We start from the raw sequence: 22,085 nt of genomic DNA, 5'->3' as shown, positions 1-22,085 counted from the left end.
GTGTTGACATGTTCTCGGTGCTTTGTCCTTTATGCTCTCCTCAGATTTAAGTTTGTAGTCATGTGTTTGTCAGTTGTGATGTGGAAAAGGAAATTTGGAATAAAGTGCTTAAGTGGCTTGATCTCCGTTTTCTTTTGTTTGCAAATGTTGCAGAGATATTGGATTGGATGGATGCAATTCCTTCTAGTTTGTCAAAAAAGCGAAACCTTGAAGTTATTTTCAATACCACGATCTGGGTTATTTGGGCCTACAGGAATTGTGATGTGTTCAAGACATAGAACATGCGGAAAAGTCATATTTTTTAACGCATTGTCATTCATTATTTTAATTGGTTCTCTATTACAAATAGCAAAAGTAGTATATCTTGGACCAGTGGTTGTGAAATCCCCCTTTATATGACTCTTTATAATTGGTTTCTTTTCACTAGTTTTTGCTAGTTTTCTTTTTATAATATGTGACTGTTCAAAAAAAAAAAAAGTAGAACAATGATAATATAATACACAATAATAAATAGATAAAACATAGAAAACATATTCTAAAATTTTAATAGAGTAATAGAATCACATATATTGATCACACATAAAAAAATATATCACTGATTTTTTAAGACTAACTAAAAAACAACACCATTATTTTTTGAAAATTATAAAAAAAAAATGATAAAGAAAGTTGTATAGTCCATGGTATTCCTAGTTTCCATTTCATTCAAAATCCGCTGCATCCTCAAGCTTCTGAACGACTTCATCCATGGTAATGCGTGCACCACGATCCCTGCGGGCTGCAACACGGTTCATCCCACGGCCTCCTGGCTGAAGGCTCCTGAGTAACCACCTGCCCCTCATTACACACCGATATGCGGTTTCTTTAAATATCTTCAAACAACGGCCATCAATCTGATCACTTATATATTTATCAATGAATTGATCGAGTTCATTGTTATCATAGTACTCTAGAAGTATATCTATTTCATTTCCTGGCTCAAGATCTCCTGCTAGTGCATAACGTTCGCCTCCACTCAAAATTTCAAACATAATCATGCCAAATGAGAACATGTTTGATATGTGTTCGCGTGGTCCCATTCTTGTGGAATATCCTTGACTTGACAAACCAAAAAAACAAATTTTGGCTTCCACACTTTCATCTAACAATATATTATTGCACATAATGTTTCCAGTTATTTCTTCATTGTCCTCCCCAAGAGCCAAATGAAGGTACTGGAGTGCTCGTGCTACCCCTAAGCAAATCTTTAAACGTTGTGCCCATGTCAGAAGCCTCCTCTTTTTCGAGTCATTGAGGTAACTAGAAAGGCTCCCGTTGACACAATATTCATGAACTATAATCCTCTCATCGCCTTCTACACAGTAACCAACGAAACGAGATATGTTTTGATGGTGAAAACTGGACACTATCTGGAGCGCCTTATTGAATTCGTTCTCTCCTGGGTAGCTTTTCGGATTTAAGCGGTTGATCACATTGGTGTGGTTTTGCCACCGTGCATAGAGTGGTCCACTATCTCCTACTCCACGTCCATAGCCTCGGATATATGTTTCCCTACTGAAGTTATTGGTAGCCAAGTTTATTTGCTCAAGTGGAATTATATAACTGTCTAGGATTCGTGTGGTAATGGAGGAAGGTGATTCATGATGGTTCTGTGAATAAAAACATAACCACATTACTTATATAGGGGTGTCTCTTAAAGATCAGTTACTATTAGAAATTAAGTCACACATCTATCAAAGGGTTTATATATATATATATATATATATATATATATATATATATATATATATATATATATATATATATATATATATATATAGGGCTAGGTTATAATGTGGATGAACAATTATTGTGTGAACATATAGACAATGTTATTGTATGAGAATTACTAAGTGAATAAGTTTATTAATGCGAATACGGCAAAATCTTACAAAAATATCGTCAATTTTATGCATTCTCACTAATTTTATTTATTTTTGTTATCAAACATCGTTTGTCACTCATTTTCATTTTGACAGAATACGACTTAATAAACATTCAGACAACATTCTGACAGAATGAGAATAATAATAAAACTTTATAATAACTTTATAAACGATTTAATTAGTGAGAATGTGTGTTAATGATAATAGTTATGTAAAATTATACGTATTTATATTACCAAACAACTTATTTTCTTTATCATTCTCACAGAGTAACATTGTCGACACGACCACACAATAGATGTCAATCCACATTTGAGCCTACCTACCTATATATATATATATATATATATATATATATATATATATATATATATATATATATATATATATATATATATATATACCTCTTTTAATAAATGAAACTTAAAAATGACATGTGTTAATTTTTAAGAATGTCTCTTTGACACGTGACATTTTTCTATTAATTTTATTATTATTATTTTTTATGGTAACAAATCAAATTCAATTTAAATTCAAAATTTAAAAATAAAAAATTATATCCTAATAACATTATTATGTTTATTTGGTTAATAAATTAATTCATAATTACTTACAACCGACATATCTTTGTTTTTTTTTAAATTTATTATTTTTTATTTGAATAAAAATTTTAAATATACCGAACATGGTTTCCACGGGTCATAAAGTAGTGTATATATATATATATATATATATATATATATATATATATATATATATATATATATATATATATATATATATATAGGGTTAGGTTATTTTGTTTTCACTATCTATTGTGTGCATGTTTGATTTGATTCTGGACCATTCATTTTAGTTATTTTAAGAAAATAATTAATGCATATTACATGTTGAAGATATAATTGGTATTGATTACATCTTCAACATTTAATATATATTAATTACTTTCTTAAAATAACTAAAATGATTGGTCAAGAATCAATCATACATGTACACAATAGATAGTGAAACATATATATATATATATATATATATATATATATATATATATATATATATATATATATATATATATATATATATATATATATATATATATATATATATATATATATATATATATATATATATATATATATATATATATGATTAGATGAAGACTTACTAATTGAATCTTTAGTGCAAGCTCAATCTTCCGGATGATCCTAGCTAGCGGTGGACGTTTGTGTAAGTCCAGGCTAAGGCACTCATGTGCAATTTTGTTAAATGTATGAAAAGACTTCAAATTAATACCATCTCTAATAATAGGATCGATTAAGTTGTCTGGGTCGGCTGCCTTTTTTACATCATCATAGACTCTCCGGACCACATTAATGAGATATTGTGGGTTATCATCATCTCCAAAGCACTTTGGATTATAAACGAGTGTGCCACTTGACATTTCAAACATAACCACTCCAAACGAGTACACGTCTGACTCTTTGGTGAGGCTGCTTCTTTCGTTGTAAACCGGATCCATGTAAAATCTTGTGCCCGCGACCTTTGTATGAACTTGGCTATCTTCCTGATTTCTTGTACCAAATTTTGACAAACCAAAATCACAGATTTTGGCTTCCAGATTCTCATCTAACAGTATATTTGCACTCTTCACGTCTCTATGAATTACTCTTTTGTCTTCCCCTAGACCAGAGTGTAGGTACTTGAGACCTTTTGCTGCACCTAAGCAAATGTTCAAGCGATGTGTCCATGTTAAGCTACGCATCTTATGCGGGTCTTGGAGATGACGATCCAGGCTTTTGTTGATAGCATACTCATAAACTATGATCATATGATCGGACTCATCGCAGTAACCTATGAAAGTGACGATGTTTGGATGATGGAAACTGGAAACCATATCGAGTTCATTATGGAACTCGTTGTTTCCTTGATAACCATCCTGATTGAGGCATTTGATGGCTACTGTGCGTCTGTTCCATTCTTCAGAGAGTTGTCCTATGTGGACGAAACCGAATCCACCATCTCCGATCAGAGTTTCGGAGCTGAAGTTTTTTGTGGCCCTCATAATCTCGCCCAGTGGAATTCGATACTTATCTAAGCTTCGCCCTGAAGAAGACATTGTTTTATTATATGTTGGTGATTCGTTTGAACAAAGAAAGTGAATAACAAGGCACCTACGAGCGGTGATTATGTATGGTAGACGGAGCTTTGTGGTTCCTGTTTATATAGATGTTTATCTAGACGTACGGAACTTATTAGTTTTAAAACTTGTGCCTATATTGCCCTTTGCTTAAAGATTATTACATATGACCGTTGACTACGACCAAGTCCCTCGAATAAATTAATCGCATTACTGTACAAGATGGTGGATGAGATTATGTTTTTTATTTAAGCGAGAAAACGAAATTATGGTCCTTTAATTTATTGATTACGAAGGCAAAGTAGACAAGTTTTAATAATAAAAAATACAATAAACATATAATTGATCGAATATAATAAACCGTGCTTACAAGCAACCCGAATTTTTTAAAGGAAAAGACTTCATTTTTTTTTTCTTTTTGGAGCTGAATAAGGTACAAAAACCAAGAAGAAAACAACAACAATCAACAAAAGAAAAGAGACCATAAAAACCACACCAAACAAACAGAGGAAAAACAAATGAACAAGCAGCAAAAAAAGAACTTCAACAACAGCAAGGTACTACTAAACTTCGATCAACAACTCAACAACAATGAACTATTAAAGTCAACCAGAACACCAAATTGAATCAAGCAACCGACTTAAGGGCAAAGCTGATGGCTCTTCTTTATGCACCGATATGCAACTTCTATTAATATATTCAAACAACGGCTATCAATTTGATCTCTTATATACTCATCAATGAATATGTGGAGATCAATGTTGCGATAGTACTCTTGAAATAGATAAAATTGCTCTTCTGGTTTAGCATATTCGTTTAGATCATGCGCCCGACGTCCACTCAATAGTTCAAACATTATTACGCCAAATGAGTACATGTCTGATATGTATTCGTCGGGTTTGGGGTTTGTGTGACTTTGTCTTGACAAACCAAAAAACGAAATTTTGGCATCCATAGTTTCATCTAACAATATGTTTTCACAGTTAATGTTCCCACATGTTGCTTGGTTGTCTTCCCCAAAAGCCAAATGAAGGCACTGGAGTCCTCTTGCAACCCCTAGGCAAATCTTCAGGCGTTGTGCCCATGTTAGTTTAGGCAAGTTATTCCTCTTGTTTTCGAGATAATTGGCAACGTTTCCATTGACATCATATTCATGAACTATAATTGTCTTTTTGCCTTGGTCACAATAACCGATGAAAGGGGAGATGTTTTGATGTTGAAGACTGGAAATCATACGGAGCTCCTTTTTAAAATCTTGACCCCATGCGCTTAGGTAGGTTTTTGAATTCAAGCGGGTGACAGCCATGGTGCGGTTTTGCCACCGTTCATAGAGCTGTCCTCTATGGACAACACCATATTCATAGGATCCGATACGTGTTTCCTGATTGATGTTTTGGGTTGCCAAGTTTATTTCCTTAAGTGGAATTAGAAAACTGTCTAGGCGTCGTGTGGTGGTAGTAGAGGCAGATTCCTGGTGCTTCTGTGAATAAAAACATAAAAGAGTTTGATTTAATCACACCACTTCATTTGTAAACAAAGACCTGGAAAATAATGGTGGTGTGTTTTCTATATTTTATATTATAGTATAGGAAATCCAAAAAATGCCATGAATAAGAATGTATTTGTTCTTTTATACACAAAAAGATAGTGTACAGATGATTTGTTAGTTGTTACCTTTAAAATCATGATTTTAAAACATCAATAATAATAAGGCTACATAAATATTATTCTAATTAATTAATGAGAAATTAAATATCCTTCTACTTATTCTTTTTATCCATCATACTTATTAATTTTATTAAATATGACAAGTGTGACAATCTTATATAAAAATAGGAAGATGGTAAGTTTAAAAAAATAGGAGGATATTTGACCTAATTTTAATATATATAATAAATAATAAATAATGTGAGAATTACAATTTAAAAAGAAATCTCGGTGTTAATTGTGGTACCCGCAAACAATATCACATCACGGAAAATTTATGGAACAGTTTATCCTATATAATATATATCAGAAAGATTTTTTTTTAAAAATGATTAAATTAAAAGACTTACCAATTGAATTGTCAATGACTGCTCAATTTTCCTGATGACCCTCTCCAACGTTGGACGATTCTCTAACTTCAGGTTAACACATTCATGTGCAATTTTGTTAAATGTATGAAAAGAGTTCATATCAGCATGATCTTTAATAAAAGGATCAATTGACTTGTCTGGCCCCGCAGCCTTTTTGTCATCGTCATAGACGCTTCGGACCACATCAATGAGATATTGCGGCTTAGCATCATCTCCGAAGCACTTTTCACGATAAACTAATGTCCCTCTTGACATTTCAAACATAACCACTCCAAAGGAGTAGACGTCTGACTCTTTGGTGAGCCTGCTTCTTTCGTTGTAAACTGGATCCATGTAAAACCTTTATTGAGAGTTAATTCAGAGGCTGTTGCTCACGTGTTTTATTGTAGTGTGGAATAAATCAAACTAGTGTTTGAAAGTCCTGCTCTTTAGCTTAGTGGAGTTAGTTCCTATTTTTATGTAAGTTTTTGTTTTAAATAGACCTGCTATGTACGTGACTGATATGTCACTTTCTCTGTTATTGAAGTTCAATAAGAAAGGCCTCTAAAGCTTTGGCATGTTCTGTCCCCTGTTCAGATTACCAAAACTACATAAGTCTTTCTAGTTTTGCCCTTCTAAGTTTTGTCCCCTGTAAAGTTGCTTTCCAGTCTGTGTTGCTATTTTGGTGTAAATTCCCAATTGTTCCGGCTAGAGTCCAACACTTGGTATCAGAGCATACCTGGGGTATATGCCAAAGTATCAATCTCGCGCAGGAGATGACAAATAGCAGTAGCAGTGGCAACAATGGAAATGGTGAGAAAGATGGACAAGTCACTCTCCATTATCCGATGCTGACCAGATCGAATTATGGTGCATGGGCGATCAAAATGAGAGTCTTTATGCTGGCACAAGGAGTATGGGATGCAGTTGAGCCCAGGACTGCAAATACCATTGTCGAATCAAAGAAAGATAACATGGCATTAGCAGCCATTTATCAGGGGATACCTGAAGACCTTCTAATGGTGTTAGCAGAGAAGAAGACGGCGAAGGAAGCATGACAAGCCCTAAAAACAATGTTTATGGGAGCAGATAGGGTAAAGGCTGCAAGAATTCAGACATTGAAAGTTGAATTTGAGGCATTAAGTATGAAGGAAGCGGAAGGTGTTGATGAATTTACTATGAAGGTAATCAACACAGTTAGTACCCTGCGCACTCTTGGAGACACCATAGAAGAGTCCTATGTAGTGAAGAAATTGCTAACGGCTGTTTCATCCAAGTTTCTTCAAATTGCCTCTACTTTGGAGCAATTTGGTGATTTAGAGACAATGACAGTCGAAGAGGTTATTGGAAGACTAAAAGCCCACAAAGAAGGATGAAAGGCCATGGAGAGAGTGATGAAAGGAAACTTCTCTTGACTCATAAGGAATGGTCAGAGAGGAATAAGAAGAAAACAGATGGGGAAACCAAGCAAAAGTCAAATAGGGGCAATGTTGGAAACTCATGTGGTCGAGGCAGTGGCAGAGGTAGGTCTGGTGGTCGTGGAGGTCGTGGTAGAGGGGGTTCATATCATCAAAAGGAAGGGAATCACCAAGCATCTGGTAGTCAAGACAAGAGTGGGATCCAATGCTACAACTGCCAGGAGTTTAGAGACTATGCAGCTAAGTGTAAGAATCCCAGAAGAGAAAGAAATCAAGAAAACAATTTGATACAAGACCATCATGACAATGAACCTGCTTTGCTTCTATCAACTTTCGAACATGGTGAAGTATTTCTCAATGAAGAAAATGTGACCCCACAGTTAAGATCACAAGGTGACATCTTCAGTCAGTCAAGTATGTGGTATCTTGACACAGGGGCTAGTAACCACATGACTAGAGATAAGGGCTAGTTTAGAAATTTGAATGAGTCAATTCAAGGATATGTAAAGTTTAGGAATGAAGCAAAAGTCCGTATAGAAGGAAAGGGCTCGATTGTCTTTCAATGCAAGGATGGGAGTCAACGCAAGCTTGATGAGGTATACTATATCCCAGACTTATGTAGTAATATAATAAGCCTGGGACAACTTGTAGAGGGAGGAGATGAAATAAGAATTAACGATCCATTTTTGTGGGTCCACGATGTCACTGGCAAATTACTGATGAAGGTTAGAAGGTCCTCAAATAGACTCTATAAAATAGAGTTGGAAGAAGTCAAAGGAATATGCTTGATACCAAAATCAAATGACCCATCGTGGTTATGGCACATGAGAATGGATCATGTTAACTTCAACTCAATGAAGTATATTCAGGAGAAGAAATTAATAGAAGGAATGCCTAAGATGTCCATTCCATCACAGCCATGCAAAGGGTGCTTAGTGGGAAAGCAAGTAAGAAAACCATTTCCTTCACACTCTAATTATACAGCAAAGAAAAGGTTGGAGCTAGTTCATGGTGATCTTTGTGGCCCTGTTTCACCTCCTACACCCTTAGGGAACCGTTACTTCATGCTACTTGTTGATGACTTTAGCAGAGTAATGTGGGTTTATTTGCTAAAGTCAAAAGATGAGGCATCTGAGGTCTTTAAGAACTTCATAAGGAGAGTAGAAGTAGAGACTGGGGAGAAGTTGAAGATGTTTAGAACAGACCGTGGGGGTGAGTTCTTGTCAAATGAATTCACCCAATACTACAATGAAGCGGGTTTGGAAAGACATTATACAACACTATTCTCCCGCAGCAAAATGGTGTGGTGGAGAGACGGAACCGAACAGTGCTCGAAATGGTTAGATGTAATCTGAAGACCATGAAGATGCCGGATGTTCTGTGGGGGGAAGCTGTAACTCACTAAGTATATGTTCTGAATAGGGCACATACGAAAGCTTTAAGTGATACAACTCCCTACGAGAGGTGGACTGGAAGAAAACCGAATGTGGAACACCTTAGGGTGTTTGGTTGTATAGCTCACATGAGAATTGCAAAGAATCATCTGAAGAAGCTATATGAGAGGAGCATACGACTGGTTCATCTAGGAATTGAAAAGGGAACAAAGGCGTATAGGTTGCTGGACCCAGATACCAGGAAGACACACGTGAGTAGAGATGTAGTATTCGATGAACAGCAAGGTTGGGTGTGGGAGAAGTGTGTGAAAATTAAAGTGGTACCAGGTATGAGTTTCACTGTTGAAGGTTTTAATCTAGACGAGGCTTATGATGATGAAGTCGACTGGGATCCGGATACCTCACAATAAGAAATTGGGTCTCCTCTAAATAATGATGAGTGGGCTGAAGAATCCCAGTCCATTAATTCTGAAGTCAACTCTCATTCAACCCCATTTATTGATACATCAGGTACGCCAAATTCACCTGGTACGCCAAATTCACCTGGTACACCAAATACTCCAATTCCGATAGCAACTCCCAGCACCGCCTCAAGCTCCACAGGCAGTGGAGCCCCGAAGCGCTATCGACTGCTCACCGAGCTGTACGAGAACACCGACAAAATCAACCTACCCCTAGAAGAATTGTTGATGATCTGCAATGATGGAGAACCAACATCATACACAGAGGCGAGTAAGAGTAGCGAGTGGGTAGCTGCTATGGATTCCGAATTGGCATCAATGGAAAAAAAACAACACCTGGAAGTTAGTCGATCTTCTAAACAATCGAAAACCCATAGGTTTAAAATGGGTGTACAAGTTGAAGCGAGATCCAACTGGGAAGGTCATAAAGCACAAAGCGAGGATTGTGGCAAAGGGGTACGTCCAAAAACACGGAATTGACTACGACAAGGTTTTCGCTCCGGTGTCCAGAATTGAAACGGTACGCCTCATTCTAGCTTTAGCAGGAACTAACGGATGGTGGGTGCACCATCTTGATGTGAAATCAGCATTCCTTAATGGCGGATTAGAACAGGAGGTATACGTCTCACAACCTGAAGGTTACCAGAAAGAAGGAGAGACGAACAAGGTGTACAAACTGACTAAGGCTCTGTATGGCTTAAAGCAGGCCCCGAGGGCCTGGAATGCGTGTTTGGATCGATACCTAAAACAATTGGGTTTTGCTCGCTGTGCTCATAAATATTTAGTATACACCAAGAAACACAATGGTGACATACTGATTGTTGGGGTATATGTAGATGACCTACTTGTAACTGGTAGCTGCCACAAGCAAGTTCAAGATTTCAAAAGCGATATGAATACCAAGTTTAAGATGAGTGATCTTGGTCTCCTATCATATGACTTGGGCATTGAAGTAAGTCAACAAGATGGTGTGATTACACTAAAGTAAGAAGCCTATGCTAAGAATTTACTCATTAAGACCCGGATGTTAGATTGTAACCCCACCAAGAGCCCAATGGAACACAAGCTAAAGCTTCGCAGGGATAATGAAGGAGAGTTGGTGAATCCCACTGAATACAGGAGCATCGTTGGAGGACTCAGGTATCTAACCGATACCCGTCCAGATATATCGTTTTTAGTTGGAGTAGTAAGCCGCTACATGGAAAGGCCAACTACAAAACACCTTCAAGCTGTTAAGGGAATACTCATGTATGTGAAAGGCACCCTTGACTATGGTCTGAAGTACTCAAGAGGAAGAAAAGAAGTTGTGATTGCTGGATACACTGACAGTGATCAAGGGAATGATGTGAATGATAGGAGAAGTACAGGTGGAATAGCTTTTTATGTGAATGAAAATTTGATTACGTGGGCCTCACAAAAACAGAGATGTGAGGCCTTATCTTCCTGTGAAGCAGAGTTTATGGCAGCCACTCTAGCAGCTTGCCAAGGAATATGGCTTAGAAGACTCCTCAGGGAAATAACAGGGCAAACTGTGCCACCTATAACTCTGCTGGTTGATAATCGTTCATCACTTGACCTCATGAAGAATCCAGTCTTTCATGGAAGGAGCAAGCACATAGATATAAGATTCCATTTTATTTGTGAATGCATAGAAAATGGGGAGATAACAGTGAGTCATGTAAGCAGCAAAGAGCAGAAGGCTGACATACTCACCAAGACACTGGGAAGAATTAAACATGAAGAAATACGGAATCTTATTGGAGTCAAGAAGTTTTAAGCCTCTGAATTAAGGGGGAAAGTATTGAGAGTTAATTCAGAGGCTGTTGCTCACGTGTTTTATTGTAGTGTGGAATAAATCAAACTAGTGTTTGAAAGTCCTGGTCTTTAGCTTAGTGGAGTTAGTTCCTATTTTTATGTAAGTTTTTGTTTTAAATAGACCTGCTATGTACGTGACTAATATGTCACTTTCTCTGTTATTGAAGTTCAATAAGAAAAGCCTCTAAAGCTTTGGCATGTTCTGTCCCCTGTTCAGATTACCAAAACTACATAAGTCTTTCCAGTTTTGCCCTTCTAAGTTTTGTCCCCTGTAAAGTTGCTTTCCTATCCCTGTTGCTATTTTGGTGTAAATTCTCAATTGTTCCGGCTAGAGTCCAACAACCTTGTGCCCGCGACCTTTGTATGAACTTGGCTATCTTCCTGATTTCTTGCACCAAATTTTGACAAACCAAAATCACAGATTTTGGCTTCAAGATTCTCATCTAACAGTATATTTGCACTCTTCACGTCTCTGTGAATGACTCTTTTGTCTTCCCCAAGACCAGAGTGAAGGTACTTGAGTCCTTTCGCTGCACCTAAGCAAATCTTCAAGCGTTGTGCCCATGTTAAGCCACGAATCTTATTTGGCTTTTGGAGATGATGATCAAGGCTTTCATTCTTAGCAAAATCGGAAACTATGATCATCTCACTGGCCTCGTCACAGTAACCAATGAATGTAATGATGTTTGGATGATGGAAACTGGAAACCATCTCAAGTTCGTTGCGGAACTCGTTAATTCCTTGATGACCAACCCGATTAAGACGTTTGATGGCTACTGTGTGTGCGTTCCATTCTTCAGAGAGTTGCCCTATGTGGACGAAACCGAATCCACCATCTCCAATAAGAGTTTGCGAGCTGAAGTTTCTTGTGGCCCGCAGGATTTCGTCGAGTGGAATCCAATACTTTTCTAGGTTTCCCCCTGAAGAAGACATTGTTTTTTATATATTGCTGAGTTTTTTGAACAAAGAAAGTAAACTGAATAACAAAGCCCGAACGCGTGGTGATTATGTATGGTAGATGGAGCTTTGTGGTTCCTGTTTATATAGATGTTTATCTACACAGAACTCATTTGTTAAAAACCTGTACCTATATTGCCTTTGGCTTAAAGATTATTATACATAACCGTTGACTATGATCAAGTCCATGGAATAATTTAATCCCACTACTGCACTGCACTTGATGGTGGATGAAGTTTCTTCTTTATTTTATCTCAGCAAGACATAAACTACGTGCTAGAGTACTGAAATATTCAAGTTGGTAATTAATCTTGGTCTTTGTCATACCTTCAGCGTTGTGGATGGTTTAGCAACTCAGAAATCCATCTCCACATTTTTAAGTGCAAGTTTTTTTTTATTTTTTTATTTTTTTATTTTTTTATTTTTTTTTATTAATAATAGTCGTAGACCATTGCCAAACCATTAATCTGGTGGAATTGATGTTGTAATCCGTTGACAAATACTTGGTGAGCTGACAAATACCTTCTAACTTCTCTCTAGTTTTTTGCTTTAATTCAAGTCTGGTAGCCAATCAAAAGAGCACAATAATTTTCTTATAAACATCACTAATTATTAGGAATTGTGGTTATCATGTTAACCTTTAGAGGTTATCTTTGTATCACTCAGTACTCGATGCATTTGGTACAGTCTCGAACAACCTATCAACATTTCAAAAACCATGTAATTAACATGCATCTAAATAGTTTAGCAATCTTATTCTTACCTTATATTAATCATTAAGAAGTTGGAGACATTTTGTTCAACATTAAGCGCCATCTAATAAACAACCCATTAGTATATAGAATTTTTCTTAAAATGTTTTATTGTTTTATCAACAGAGGGAAAATACGCTCATTTAGAATACTAATTATAATATTAGAATTTAGATGTATGAAAGGGTTCATATGTACTCGGGAAATTTGAAATTTATTACATCTAATCTTTATTTATGAGATGTAGATAAAATTGTCTATATCAACAATTCTCAAAATTTAATTATTTCATTGAGTTTTAGATTTGTGGTTTAGTTAATGCTAATAATGTCTTAAAGATTTGTGGCATATCTCATGTGGACTCGGCGTGAACTCGGCAATGCCCCCTTCCTACTAGGCAACCCATATCCTCCTCTCTTCTTGACTTCTTCCTTCCTTTTTTCTCCTTTCTTATATGCTAATAGTTTGGCAATCTTACCTTTTTAAGAGATTTTGTTCAACATTCATCGTCATCTAATAACAACCCTTAGTGTATAGCATTTTTCTTAAAAACACAGCTAATAAACAACCCCTTAATATAGTAGTGTTCTTCTTAAAAGCGTTTCTTGTTTCATCACACTACAAGAAAATCACCCTTTAGCGGCGACTCTATTACCGGCGACAATGGTCTTTACCGGCGACTGTAGATATTCTCGCCGCTACAAGCCTATGTCGCCGGTATTAGTGTCGCCGCTAAAGGGTTACCACCCGAATCCGCGCTTTCCCCCTCCGTTACATCTAAGCCGTTCGATCAGATATCCAATCGAACGGTTGGGGTCCCTTATCCTGACTAACCTAAAACCGGCGACATATTTGTCGCCACTAAAGATTAAAAAATGTCGTCGCTAATAGTTCACTAAAAATGACGTGGTACCCTTCCCTCCAGTTTGTTGCCGCTATTGATCATTATCGCCGCTAAAAGTGTCGCCGCTAAAGGCTGATGCGGATAAAAAAAACGCACACAGTTCTTCATTTCACCCATTTGCTTTCTGTTTCTTCATCTCTCACAGTCAGCATTTTTCCTTTACACCGACTTTGTGTTCAAATTGGTTGTTCCAACTACATATCTCCCCACATTGTGTAAGATTAAGGATCAAGGGGTGGTTAGGGCTTTTGGGACCGATTTCTAGCTCCGTTTCTTGAAGATAGGTAAGTTGATTTTCTTGTTTCCTTTCTAATTTGTATGTTAATTTCAATTTGTAATTGCATTTGATGATTAAATGGCAATAAATTGTTCAATTTCTTATTTTTGGTGGTGTTATCTTTTGATTAGAAAAAAAATGAATTTGATTGTTCTTTTACACTTGTAGTTTAGCCTTTAGGGACATTCAGGTGAAGACCAATTTTTCCGGCTATATATCTGTTGATTTCCACCACTACAGGTTCTATTATTTCATTTTTTTGTGAATTTTGTATTTGTTTGTGAAATTATGTGAAAATTGTCATATGTGCAAATTAGATTGTATATTTGGTATTTGTATGAATATATGTGAATTTGATGTATATATGCCAATGTATGTGTTTAATGTATATGTGGTATATGAGTATTTGGTATAAGTAGGATGTTATTGTGTGTATGTGAATGTATGTGTGTTTGTTGTAAATGTGGTATATAATTGTAAAATTTTCGTATTTGGTATAATTAGGATGTTATTATCTATATATGTGAAGTTATGTGTATTTGGTTTAAGTAGGATGCTATTTTGTGTGTATGTGAATGTATTTATATTTTGTGTATATGTGGTATATGTATGTAAAAATATGTAAATTTCATGTTTTTATGTATTATGTAAAAGTATGTGGTATATGTATGTAAGTAGGATGCTAGAATTAAAAAAAAAAATAAAAAAAATTTATTTTTATAATTGCAAAAAAAAAAAAAACAAAAAAGCAAAAAAGCAAAAAATAAAAAGTTATAAAATTGTTAGGGTACTATACACATATTCATGTGTGTATTGGATATATATATATATATATATATATATATATATATATATATATATATATATATATATATATATATATATATATATATATTTTGGGGGGGAGGGGGGGGGGAGGTGTTTGAACTTTGAATGATTATCTATTTTTTAAATCATGCCATTTTGATTATTGTGACAAAGTATTAATAATCACATTTTAATGTTTGAATAGATATGAATATAATAAAATTAAAATGATTATTTAAAAAACAAATTGTCAATATGCACCAAAACAAATATGATTTTTAGGAAAACGATAAAAATCACTTATCAAACCTGTTTTAAATACTTTTAAGTCATATTTATTATTATTAATAATTTTATTACTAGGAAAAAAAATGAGAATAAAACATTGCAAAATAACATTAGTAAAAGCTTTACAAAATAAGATTATTATAATTGACAAAAATAAATCAACACTCTAAAACCAAAAATATATATATTTTATAATCTCGACGGTAAATTACAAATATATATATTAATCTCAATGGTAAATTACATATATATATATATATATATATATATATATATATATATATATATATATATATATATATATATATATTTAATCTCGACGGTAAATTACAAACACTAGAAAGAACAACATATTTATATAATGTTATAAATAGAAAATATATATATTTCTATAGTTTCATATTTATAACATATTTATAATATATAACATATTTATCACATATTTATAATAAGTTATATAGTTAACTTATAATCTTCAAATTAACTTATAATGTTATATTTCTATAGTTTCATATTTATATTTAATACTTACAACTTTTGCCTATATAATTGTAAAAAATGTGGATTGAAAAAAAAAAACAATGCTAATTGTGTATACTAAACTCTAAACCAAAAATTATGTTTCAGAAACATCATGTCTATTGATAAAATCTGGACTACTAATCCATATCGAAACCATCCCGAGTTCCAAGCAGGACTCAAAGCTTTTATCGAGAAGTCGAAGTCACACCTTGATAGTAATGGTAAAATCAGATGTGTGTGTGAAAAATGTGATAACCTGTAACAGCTCGGATTCCCAGGTATTATTCATTTTTATTTTTTTTGGTATTTGTGAGGAGACTCGGCGAGTTGGAGCTCAAACTCGCCGAGTAGGATCGTGGTTTGGACGCGGGTTCGCGTCTGGACTTGGCGAGTCCAAGGAGTGGACTCGGCGAGTCCACGCTGTTTAATGAAACCCTAATTCCCCGGGTTTGGAGCCTATTTAAGGGCACTTATAGCCTCCCATTGCGGCTACCAGTCCCTTGAGAGAACCCTAAGAGAGCTAATCCGTTTTGGGAGAGAGGAAGTCACTTTTGAGCCTTTGTATTCTTTGTTTAGCAAGAAGAAGGTGGCAAGAGCAAGGAGGAGGTGAGATTCCAGCAGATCCAGAGTCCAAAGGCTTCATTTTGAGGTAATGGTTCGAATCTCCTTCAGTTTTAGGGTTTATCTTTAGAGTTAGGGTTTTATAACCCTTTTGAAGAGTGATTATGTGAAGCAAATGGTCCCTCTTCGAGTTTGTGCCTTGGATCTGGACTCAAAGAGGTCCAGAGACCTTAACCCTTGGAGCTTTTGAGTTATTATGGAGTTATTGGACCTAGGTGGTCATTTTTGGGACCAAATCTCCTTTTGATGCCTTGTGGGGGTTGTACAAGCATCAAGTTTCGAACTTTACGTGACATTCATGCTTGGGAAGGCCAGATCTATGGTTTGGGAAAGCAGATCTGACCTCAGAAAGTCAATAGAGTTTGTGCATGGCATGAACTCGCCGAGTTGTTCTTGAGACTCGGCGAGTAGGGTTGGGGTTTCACGTAAAGTGTTCAGCGAGTGGACTCGCTGGGTTGGGGGATTACCCAGTGAGTCAGGTAGAGTCATTATGGGGCTGAGTCAAACCGGAACTCGCCGAGTTGTTCTTGAGACTCGGCGAGTTGAGTTGTGGTTGCCCCGCGATTCATGCCAGGTGGAACTCGTCGAGCTAGGGAGGTACTCGACGTGCCAAGAGAGGATCCGAGGGAGTTAGTGAACGCATATAGACTCGCCGAGTCGCTTTGGTGCACTCACCGGGTCTGGTCAAAGTTGACCGTTGACCAGAGTTGACCAGTGTTGACATAGTAGGGTTAGTCAACCTTAGTCTTGAAAGTGTTAATTAGAGATATGTGTGTTGGATTAGTGTCTAAGTCCATAACTATTTTGGTATGTACTTGACCCGATGGTGCATGGTCCTTTTGGGTTGCCTTCACCAAAGCAACTTGATTGGAGAAATGAATAAAGAGAGAGAGGATAATATGATTTATTAATATGTTATAAGAATAATATATTAAAGGAGAAATCATATTTGTTTAATTAATATTGGTCAATAATTAATTGAGAACTAATTTTGTGATCAAGTGTAATTAATTAAACTAGAGGGGCTGATTTGTAATTATGTGATAATTACAAAATAAGGTAAGGATTATCTTATAAGTATGGTGAACGAATTTAAGGTTGGAAAGTCTTAGAATTCGAGTATGATAAGGATTCAAGGATTATCTTATTGGTTGCTTAATGGATAATCAACTAGATAAGGATAATGACTGAAACCCTAATCTTTACACCTATATAAACCCTCTAGGGCTTAGGAATTCGTCCATCCCTTCCCAAGAGGTCCTAAGGACGAATTCTAACCTCCCTCCTCTTTCTTTATACCTTCTCCACTTGCTTATGGTGTTTGTGAGCCATTAGAGGAGTGACACTTGTGACTCTCTGCTTTCCAAGGTCAATTCAAGGAGGAATTGGATTGTTATTGCTATATAACAATCAAGGTATGTTCTTAAACCTATTTACATGTGAATTCTGATTTCCATATGCTAGAATTAGGGTTCAAAGTCTTGGATTCAAAGTATGTACAATAGAGAAGCCTAGATCCGAGCTTTAGGGTTTGTATGAGCACATAGGATGTCTTATGACCAAAACCCATCAGTGGTATCAGAGCCTTGATTGGTTTCTATTGTATTGATGCTTGTTGTAACTAAAAAAAATTCGATTTTTTTTTTTTGCATTCTGGAGGCTGGACTCGCCAAGTCCATGGCTGAACTCACCGAGTCCATGCAGACTCGACGAGTCCAAACTTAACTCGACGAGTCAACTCGTTAGACAGAGGTATATCCGGGATTTCTTGCTGTTTTTTATTATGGATAGTTACCTTATCATATTAGATCAATATTAATCCGATTTTATGATATATTTGACTATATTCTTGATCTAATTGAAGATATTTATCAATTAATAAGATAATTGTTTCCTTATCTGATAATTAATTAATTATTTTGACTTAATTGGTAAATTGTTTTGCAAGAAATTATTAAATAAATCAAATATGGATAATTATGTAATTAAATGTTAATTTAGATTATTTGTTATTTGATCCTTGTTGTTATGAAAAGTTTCATATTTTCCCCTTTAGGTTTTATAGTTTAAATTTGAACCCAAAAGTTTTGTTGTTTTGAAATTTAAATAGTTGAAACCCTAATGTTTTGAAAAAGGTTTCAAAACTTGACCTCAAGTTTTGGAATTTAAATTTTGATTAAATGGTTTAATTTTGATGTATATTTAAATTCAAAACCCTAATGTGTTGAAATGTTTCAAAACTTGCCCTCAAGTTTTGGAATTTAAAAGTTGATTAAAAGTTTAATTAGGAATGTTAAATTCTAAAACTCTAGAATTGTTTTGAACAAGTTCAAATCACACCCGTATGGTCTTATTAATTAATTAAGGTGTATAATTAAAAGATGTTTAATAAATCCATAAAAGTTTAGGTTTACAATTTAATTGAATTAAAAGTATAATTGTTAAATGAAACCACCTAGTATTTTAAAAGTGTAAAATACACCCTATACTATATATAACATTAAAAGTCTAACATTATATATAAGTATGAGTAAAAGTCAGTCTTACCATTAGTAGGCCTCATTCACGAAGCTGGTCTATAAGGGGTGTTTAAGGAAATTGCCTATAAAATGGCGATTGAATAGGTATCCACTCTTACCCACCGCACTCTTGACTAGTGGATGGTCGTTAGCCGAACGGGTAGGATAGGACGAAACCTTCCATTATAAGTATAATAAAGTATAAAAGTAACTAAATGTTTTCATAAAATTCCCAATCTTAGTTACTTAGGCAAAAGTGAATTGATGCAATTCCATGAAATTACACTTTGTGCCCTTGTAAAGACGTTAGTGGAGCGTGTGTGGTTTACCGACACACTAAATGGTTCTAAGCGAAGGTAGCAAAGGGTGACTCAATGTTTGTCATAGTTCGGTGGAGCGTGTGTGGTTTACCGGCACATCGAATAGGTGACTATAACATGTGAGGGCACCATGTAAGTTTGCATGGTCATTCACACCCGCTTTGTGATCCTCGGCATCCCAGTCACAAACAAGAGGGGCATACCGAGATTTAAACATGCCATTGAAAGTTCAATGAATCTCAAAGGATCTAGGAGTTTTCATAGATTTAAAAGTTAAATTCTTTTTCGTTTTTTGTGGTGGAAATTAGTGAATCGTCATTCACTTACCTTCAAATATTCTGCAATTAGGGTTACGACATCCCTCTCCCGAGTTGTAGAATATTGTGTTGGGTCCTAGCCTTAGTATCTCATTTGGGTGATTTGCTAAGGACTCAATCAATCAACTAACTTGAATTCGTTTTCTCCCGTTTTGTAGATGTCAAAGTTCGACAACTATGGTCTTCCCAAATCCCGTGGAAAAAGCTTTCCACATGAAGATGATATTCCACGATTCGATCGAGGAATAAGAAATCATGCTTCACTTCCTCCACCTCCTCCAATTACTCTCCCTAACCCACAAGTTCGAAGACTTGAAAAGTTCAAGCTCACTCAAGCCCTTTTGGAAAGTAAGCATAAAGAAGGAAAGTCGGTGTGTGCACACGTCCTAGGGATGAAGTCATACATTGATAGGTTAAGAATGTTGGGATCCGTTGTCTGTGAGGAAATGGCTGTTGATTGGGTTCTTCAGTCACTTCCTAACTCATATAGTGAGTTCGTAAGAGAGTACTATATGATGAACCGCGACGTGACCCTCATAGATCTCACCTATATGCTTATTGCTGCTGAATCAGCAATGGTTTGGCGTAATAGAAAAGCAAAGTTGATTGGTGAACCTGCCTTCAAGACCTATATGGATATAGACAATGGCAATGAAAGACATGCTATGATCGAAAAGTTTGATCATAAGAGAAAGGTTATGTCTGAAGTAGTTCCATGTCCTGTTCCAAAAGAGTCAATTTGCTTTTATTGCCAAGAGAAGGGGCATTGGAAACGAAGCTGCCCTATTTACTTAAGAGATCTAAGAGATGGGAGAGTCAAAACGTATGGCTCTGCTTTAGGTAAAATCCATTGACTAACTCTTTTAAGCTCCTATTCTAGATTCTTAATACATAATGTGATAAGATTACAATTGATGTTTTGTAGGATCGAAGAAAAGAGAGGAAGCTTAAGGGAAGAAGTCAGCAGAATCTAACCGTGAAGAGATGGATTTCGATCGCATTATTTGAAGATTAGATTCTTGAGCTACTACTTAGAGTTAGAATTAGATTGCTAAGAAAGATGTATTAGCATAGTTTTTCAATGAATTGCAAGGACAATTTTTTCTGCAATAAAATAAATTTTGATTTTATATCCTTGCAATGGCGTATATGAAAAAATTGATGTTTGAATGTTTCTAATATTAGCAATAATGGATTTGATTCTTAATTATGTTGTTTATGGAAATGTCGAGAATTTACCAAATAGGGAGAGTTTCTCATCGCCCAAAGTTTCAATTGGACAGAAACTTGGAATCATGCAACTTGGTTGCACGATGAATGAGAAATTTCATATTTGGAAATTAGACAAATTCATTGACAAAGTGTCAAGTGAAGGACTGAGAGATCGAGCACACAATGTTGCGTGTTGATCAAGACCACCATAAGAGTAACAATGATTTTCGTCATGATTTACTAAAGGCTTAGTAAATATGATTATACTTACAAGATTAAGTGTAATTCTAAATTGATTAAAGGGTTTAGATCAATAGTAGAACGAATAAGAAGAATCAAGTAGGCAGAAAGATAAAAGTTTTTCCATTCTAAGAAGAAGGGAGAGTACCTTTTATGCTTTATGATAGGTCTTAATGATTAAGAACCATATCTCAATTGATCCTCTAAGTGAGTCTTAGTACAATTGTATGTCTAAGAAGAGGAATCAAAGAATTGAAGAAATGGTTAAATCAATAAGTCAATCATACTTCGTTCCAATAACAAGTCTTAAAGTTAAGATTGTGACATTGAGTGAAAAGTCTTAAGAAGGTTTGAAACATTCATTAAATGTGGAAAGTTGTGATGTCTTGGATAAGACAAAGACCAACTAGGACCAATTTATGAAGTGTTTTGATAAAAGCTACACTAACTCTTGAATATTTGTTTGTCAAGAAATGGTTTTTGACAAGAGAATCTTATATGTCAAGGAGTCAGTGGGAGTCTTAATGGTCTTGAAAAGTTTCAAGAACAAATCAAATAAACCTTATCGATCATCACTAGCACACGAGTTGAGGTTTACAACCTGTCGTGTTGACATTATCTTGATTATGTGCCAATCCAATCGAGTTAATTATGCATGTGAGTTCTATGAGTTCTCATTTTGAACGCATAAAAGGCAAAGCACCTTAATCAATGAAAGGTACATTGATAAGAAAAGGTGAGCCGCTTAACTACTTGGAAGACATGGTGGGCAGCTGTGCTACCATAAGGCAAGAAATCAAGATTAAGAAAGCTCGGTCCATATGAGTTTGAATTTGTCATAAACTTTGGTTTTAACAAATTCACATGGATAGGAACACATACACCGCTCAAATCTAAGTGTCATAAGATTTCCTCCTTCATGAAAATGATTGTGAAGAAATGCTTTCACTAAGAGAGATTTTAAGAAGATAGTGATTGTAAAATTGCATTCTCAAATTCAATCATGGTTACGGCATCCCTTTCCATAATTTGAATTGTGAGGTTTGGCAATTAGTCTTAATTGTTTAGACACACATATGAACTATCGAAGGCAAAGGTGTATAAAGAATCCTTGATAAAAGGTTATCAAAGCACTAAGTATT

General features: G+C 35.4%; 4 protein-coding genes across 4 annotated transcripts; 1 reads left to right on the top strand and 3 right to left on the bottom strand.

The window, feature by feature from the left end:
* Positions 1 to 518: 518 nt before the first annotated feature.
* On the bottom strand, positions 519 to 4,132 carry LOC111879242 (putative receptor-like protein kinase At5g39000). Its single transcript, XM_023875711.3, has 2 exons — positions 3,091 to 4,132; positions 519 to 1,649 (listed from the first exon to the last, which is right to left on the bottom strand). Exons 1-2 carry the CDS (start codon positions 4,039 to 4,041, stop codon positions 702 to 704), a joined length of 1,899 nt encoding a protein of 632 aa, XP_023731479.1. The 5' UTR covers positions 4,042 to 4,132; the 3' UTR covers positions 519 to 701.
* Positions 4,133 to 4,301: 169 nt separating this feature from the next.
* Positions 4,302 to 6,473, bottom strand: LOC111879282 (probable receptor-like protein kinase At5g61350). Its single transcript, XM_023875739.2, has 2 exons — positions 6,120 to 6,473; positions 4,302 to 5,542 (listed from the first exon to the last, which is right to left on the bottom strand). Exons 1-2 carry the CDS (start codon positions 6,471 to 6,473, stop codon positions 4,703 to 4,705), a joined length of 1,194 nt encoding a protein of 397 aa, XP_023731507.1. The 3' UTR covers positions 4,302 to 4,702.
* Positions 6,474 to 10,446: 3,973 nt separating this feature from the next.
* LOC122195304 (secreted RxLR effector protein 161-like) lies at positions 10,447 to 11,169 on the top strand. Its single transcript, XM_042897054.1, has one exon. It carries the CDS (start codon positions 10,447 to 10,449, stop codon positions 11,167 to 11,169), a length of 723 nt encoding a protein of 240 aa, XP_042752988.1.
* Positions 11,170 to 11,522: 353 nt separating this feature from the next.
* Positions 11,523 to 12,140, bottom strand: LOC111879280 (probable receptor-like protein kinase At5g59700). Its single transcript, XM_023875738.1, has one exon. The coding sequence runs from the start codon at positions 12,138 to 12,140 to the stop codon at positions 11,523 to 11,525; it is 618 nt and encodes a 205-aa protein (XP_023731506.1).
* Between the last annotated feature and the right edge of the window lie 9,945 nt (positions 12,141 to 22,085).

This window comes from Lactuca sativa, chromosome 1, assembly GCF_002870075.4.
Source record: "Lactuca sativa cultivar Salinas chromosome 1, Lsat_Salinas_v11, whole genome shotgun sequence".
NCBI classification, from domain to species: domain Eukaryota; kingdom Viridiplantae; phylum Streptophyta; class Magnoliopsida; order Asterales; family Asteraceae; genus Lactuca; species Lactuca sativa.
The sequence above is the reverse complement of the archived record's forward strand: the minus strand, read 5'-3'. Positions and strand labels throughout refer to the sequence as shown.

Bases quoted from the DNA above. Each gene is read 5' to 3' on its own strand.
- LOC111879242 (XM_023875711.3), bottom strand. From the start codon at position 4,041: ATGTCTTCTTCAGGGCGAAGCTTAGATAAGTATCGAATTCCACTGGGC. The intron at 1,650-3,090 runs GTAAGTCTTCAT...TTTTATTCACAG, and splicing joins TTGCACTAAAGATTCAATTA to AACCATCATGAATCACCTTC.
- LOC111879282 (XM_023875739.2), bottom strand. From the start codon at position 6,473: ATGGATCCAGTTTACAACGAAAGAAGCAGGCTCACCAAAGAGTCAGAC. The intron at 5,543-6,119 runs GTAAGTCTTTTA...TTTTATTCACAG, and splicing joins AGTCATTGACAATTCAATTG to AAGCACCAGGAATCTGCCTC.
- LOC122195304 (XM_042897054.1), top strand. From the start codon at position 10,447: ATGGAACACAAGCTAAAGCTTCGCAGGGATAATGAAGGAGAGTTGGTG.
- LOC111879280 (XM_023875738.1), bottom strand. From the start codon at position 12,140: ATGTCTTCTTCAGGGGGAAACCTAGAAAAGTATTGGATTCCACTCGAC.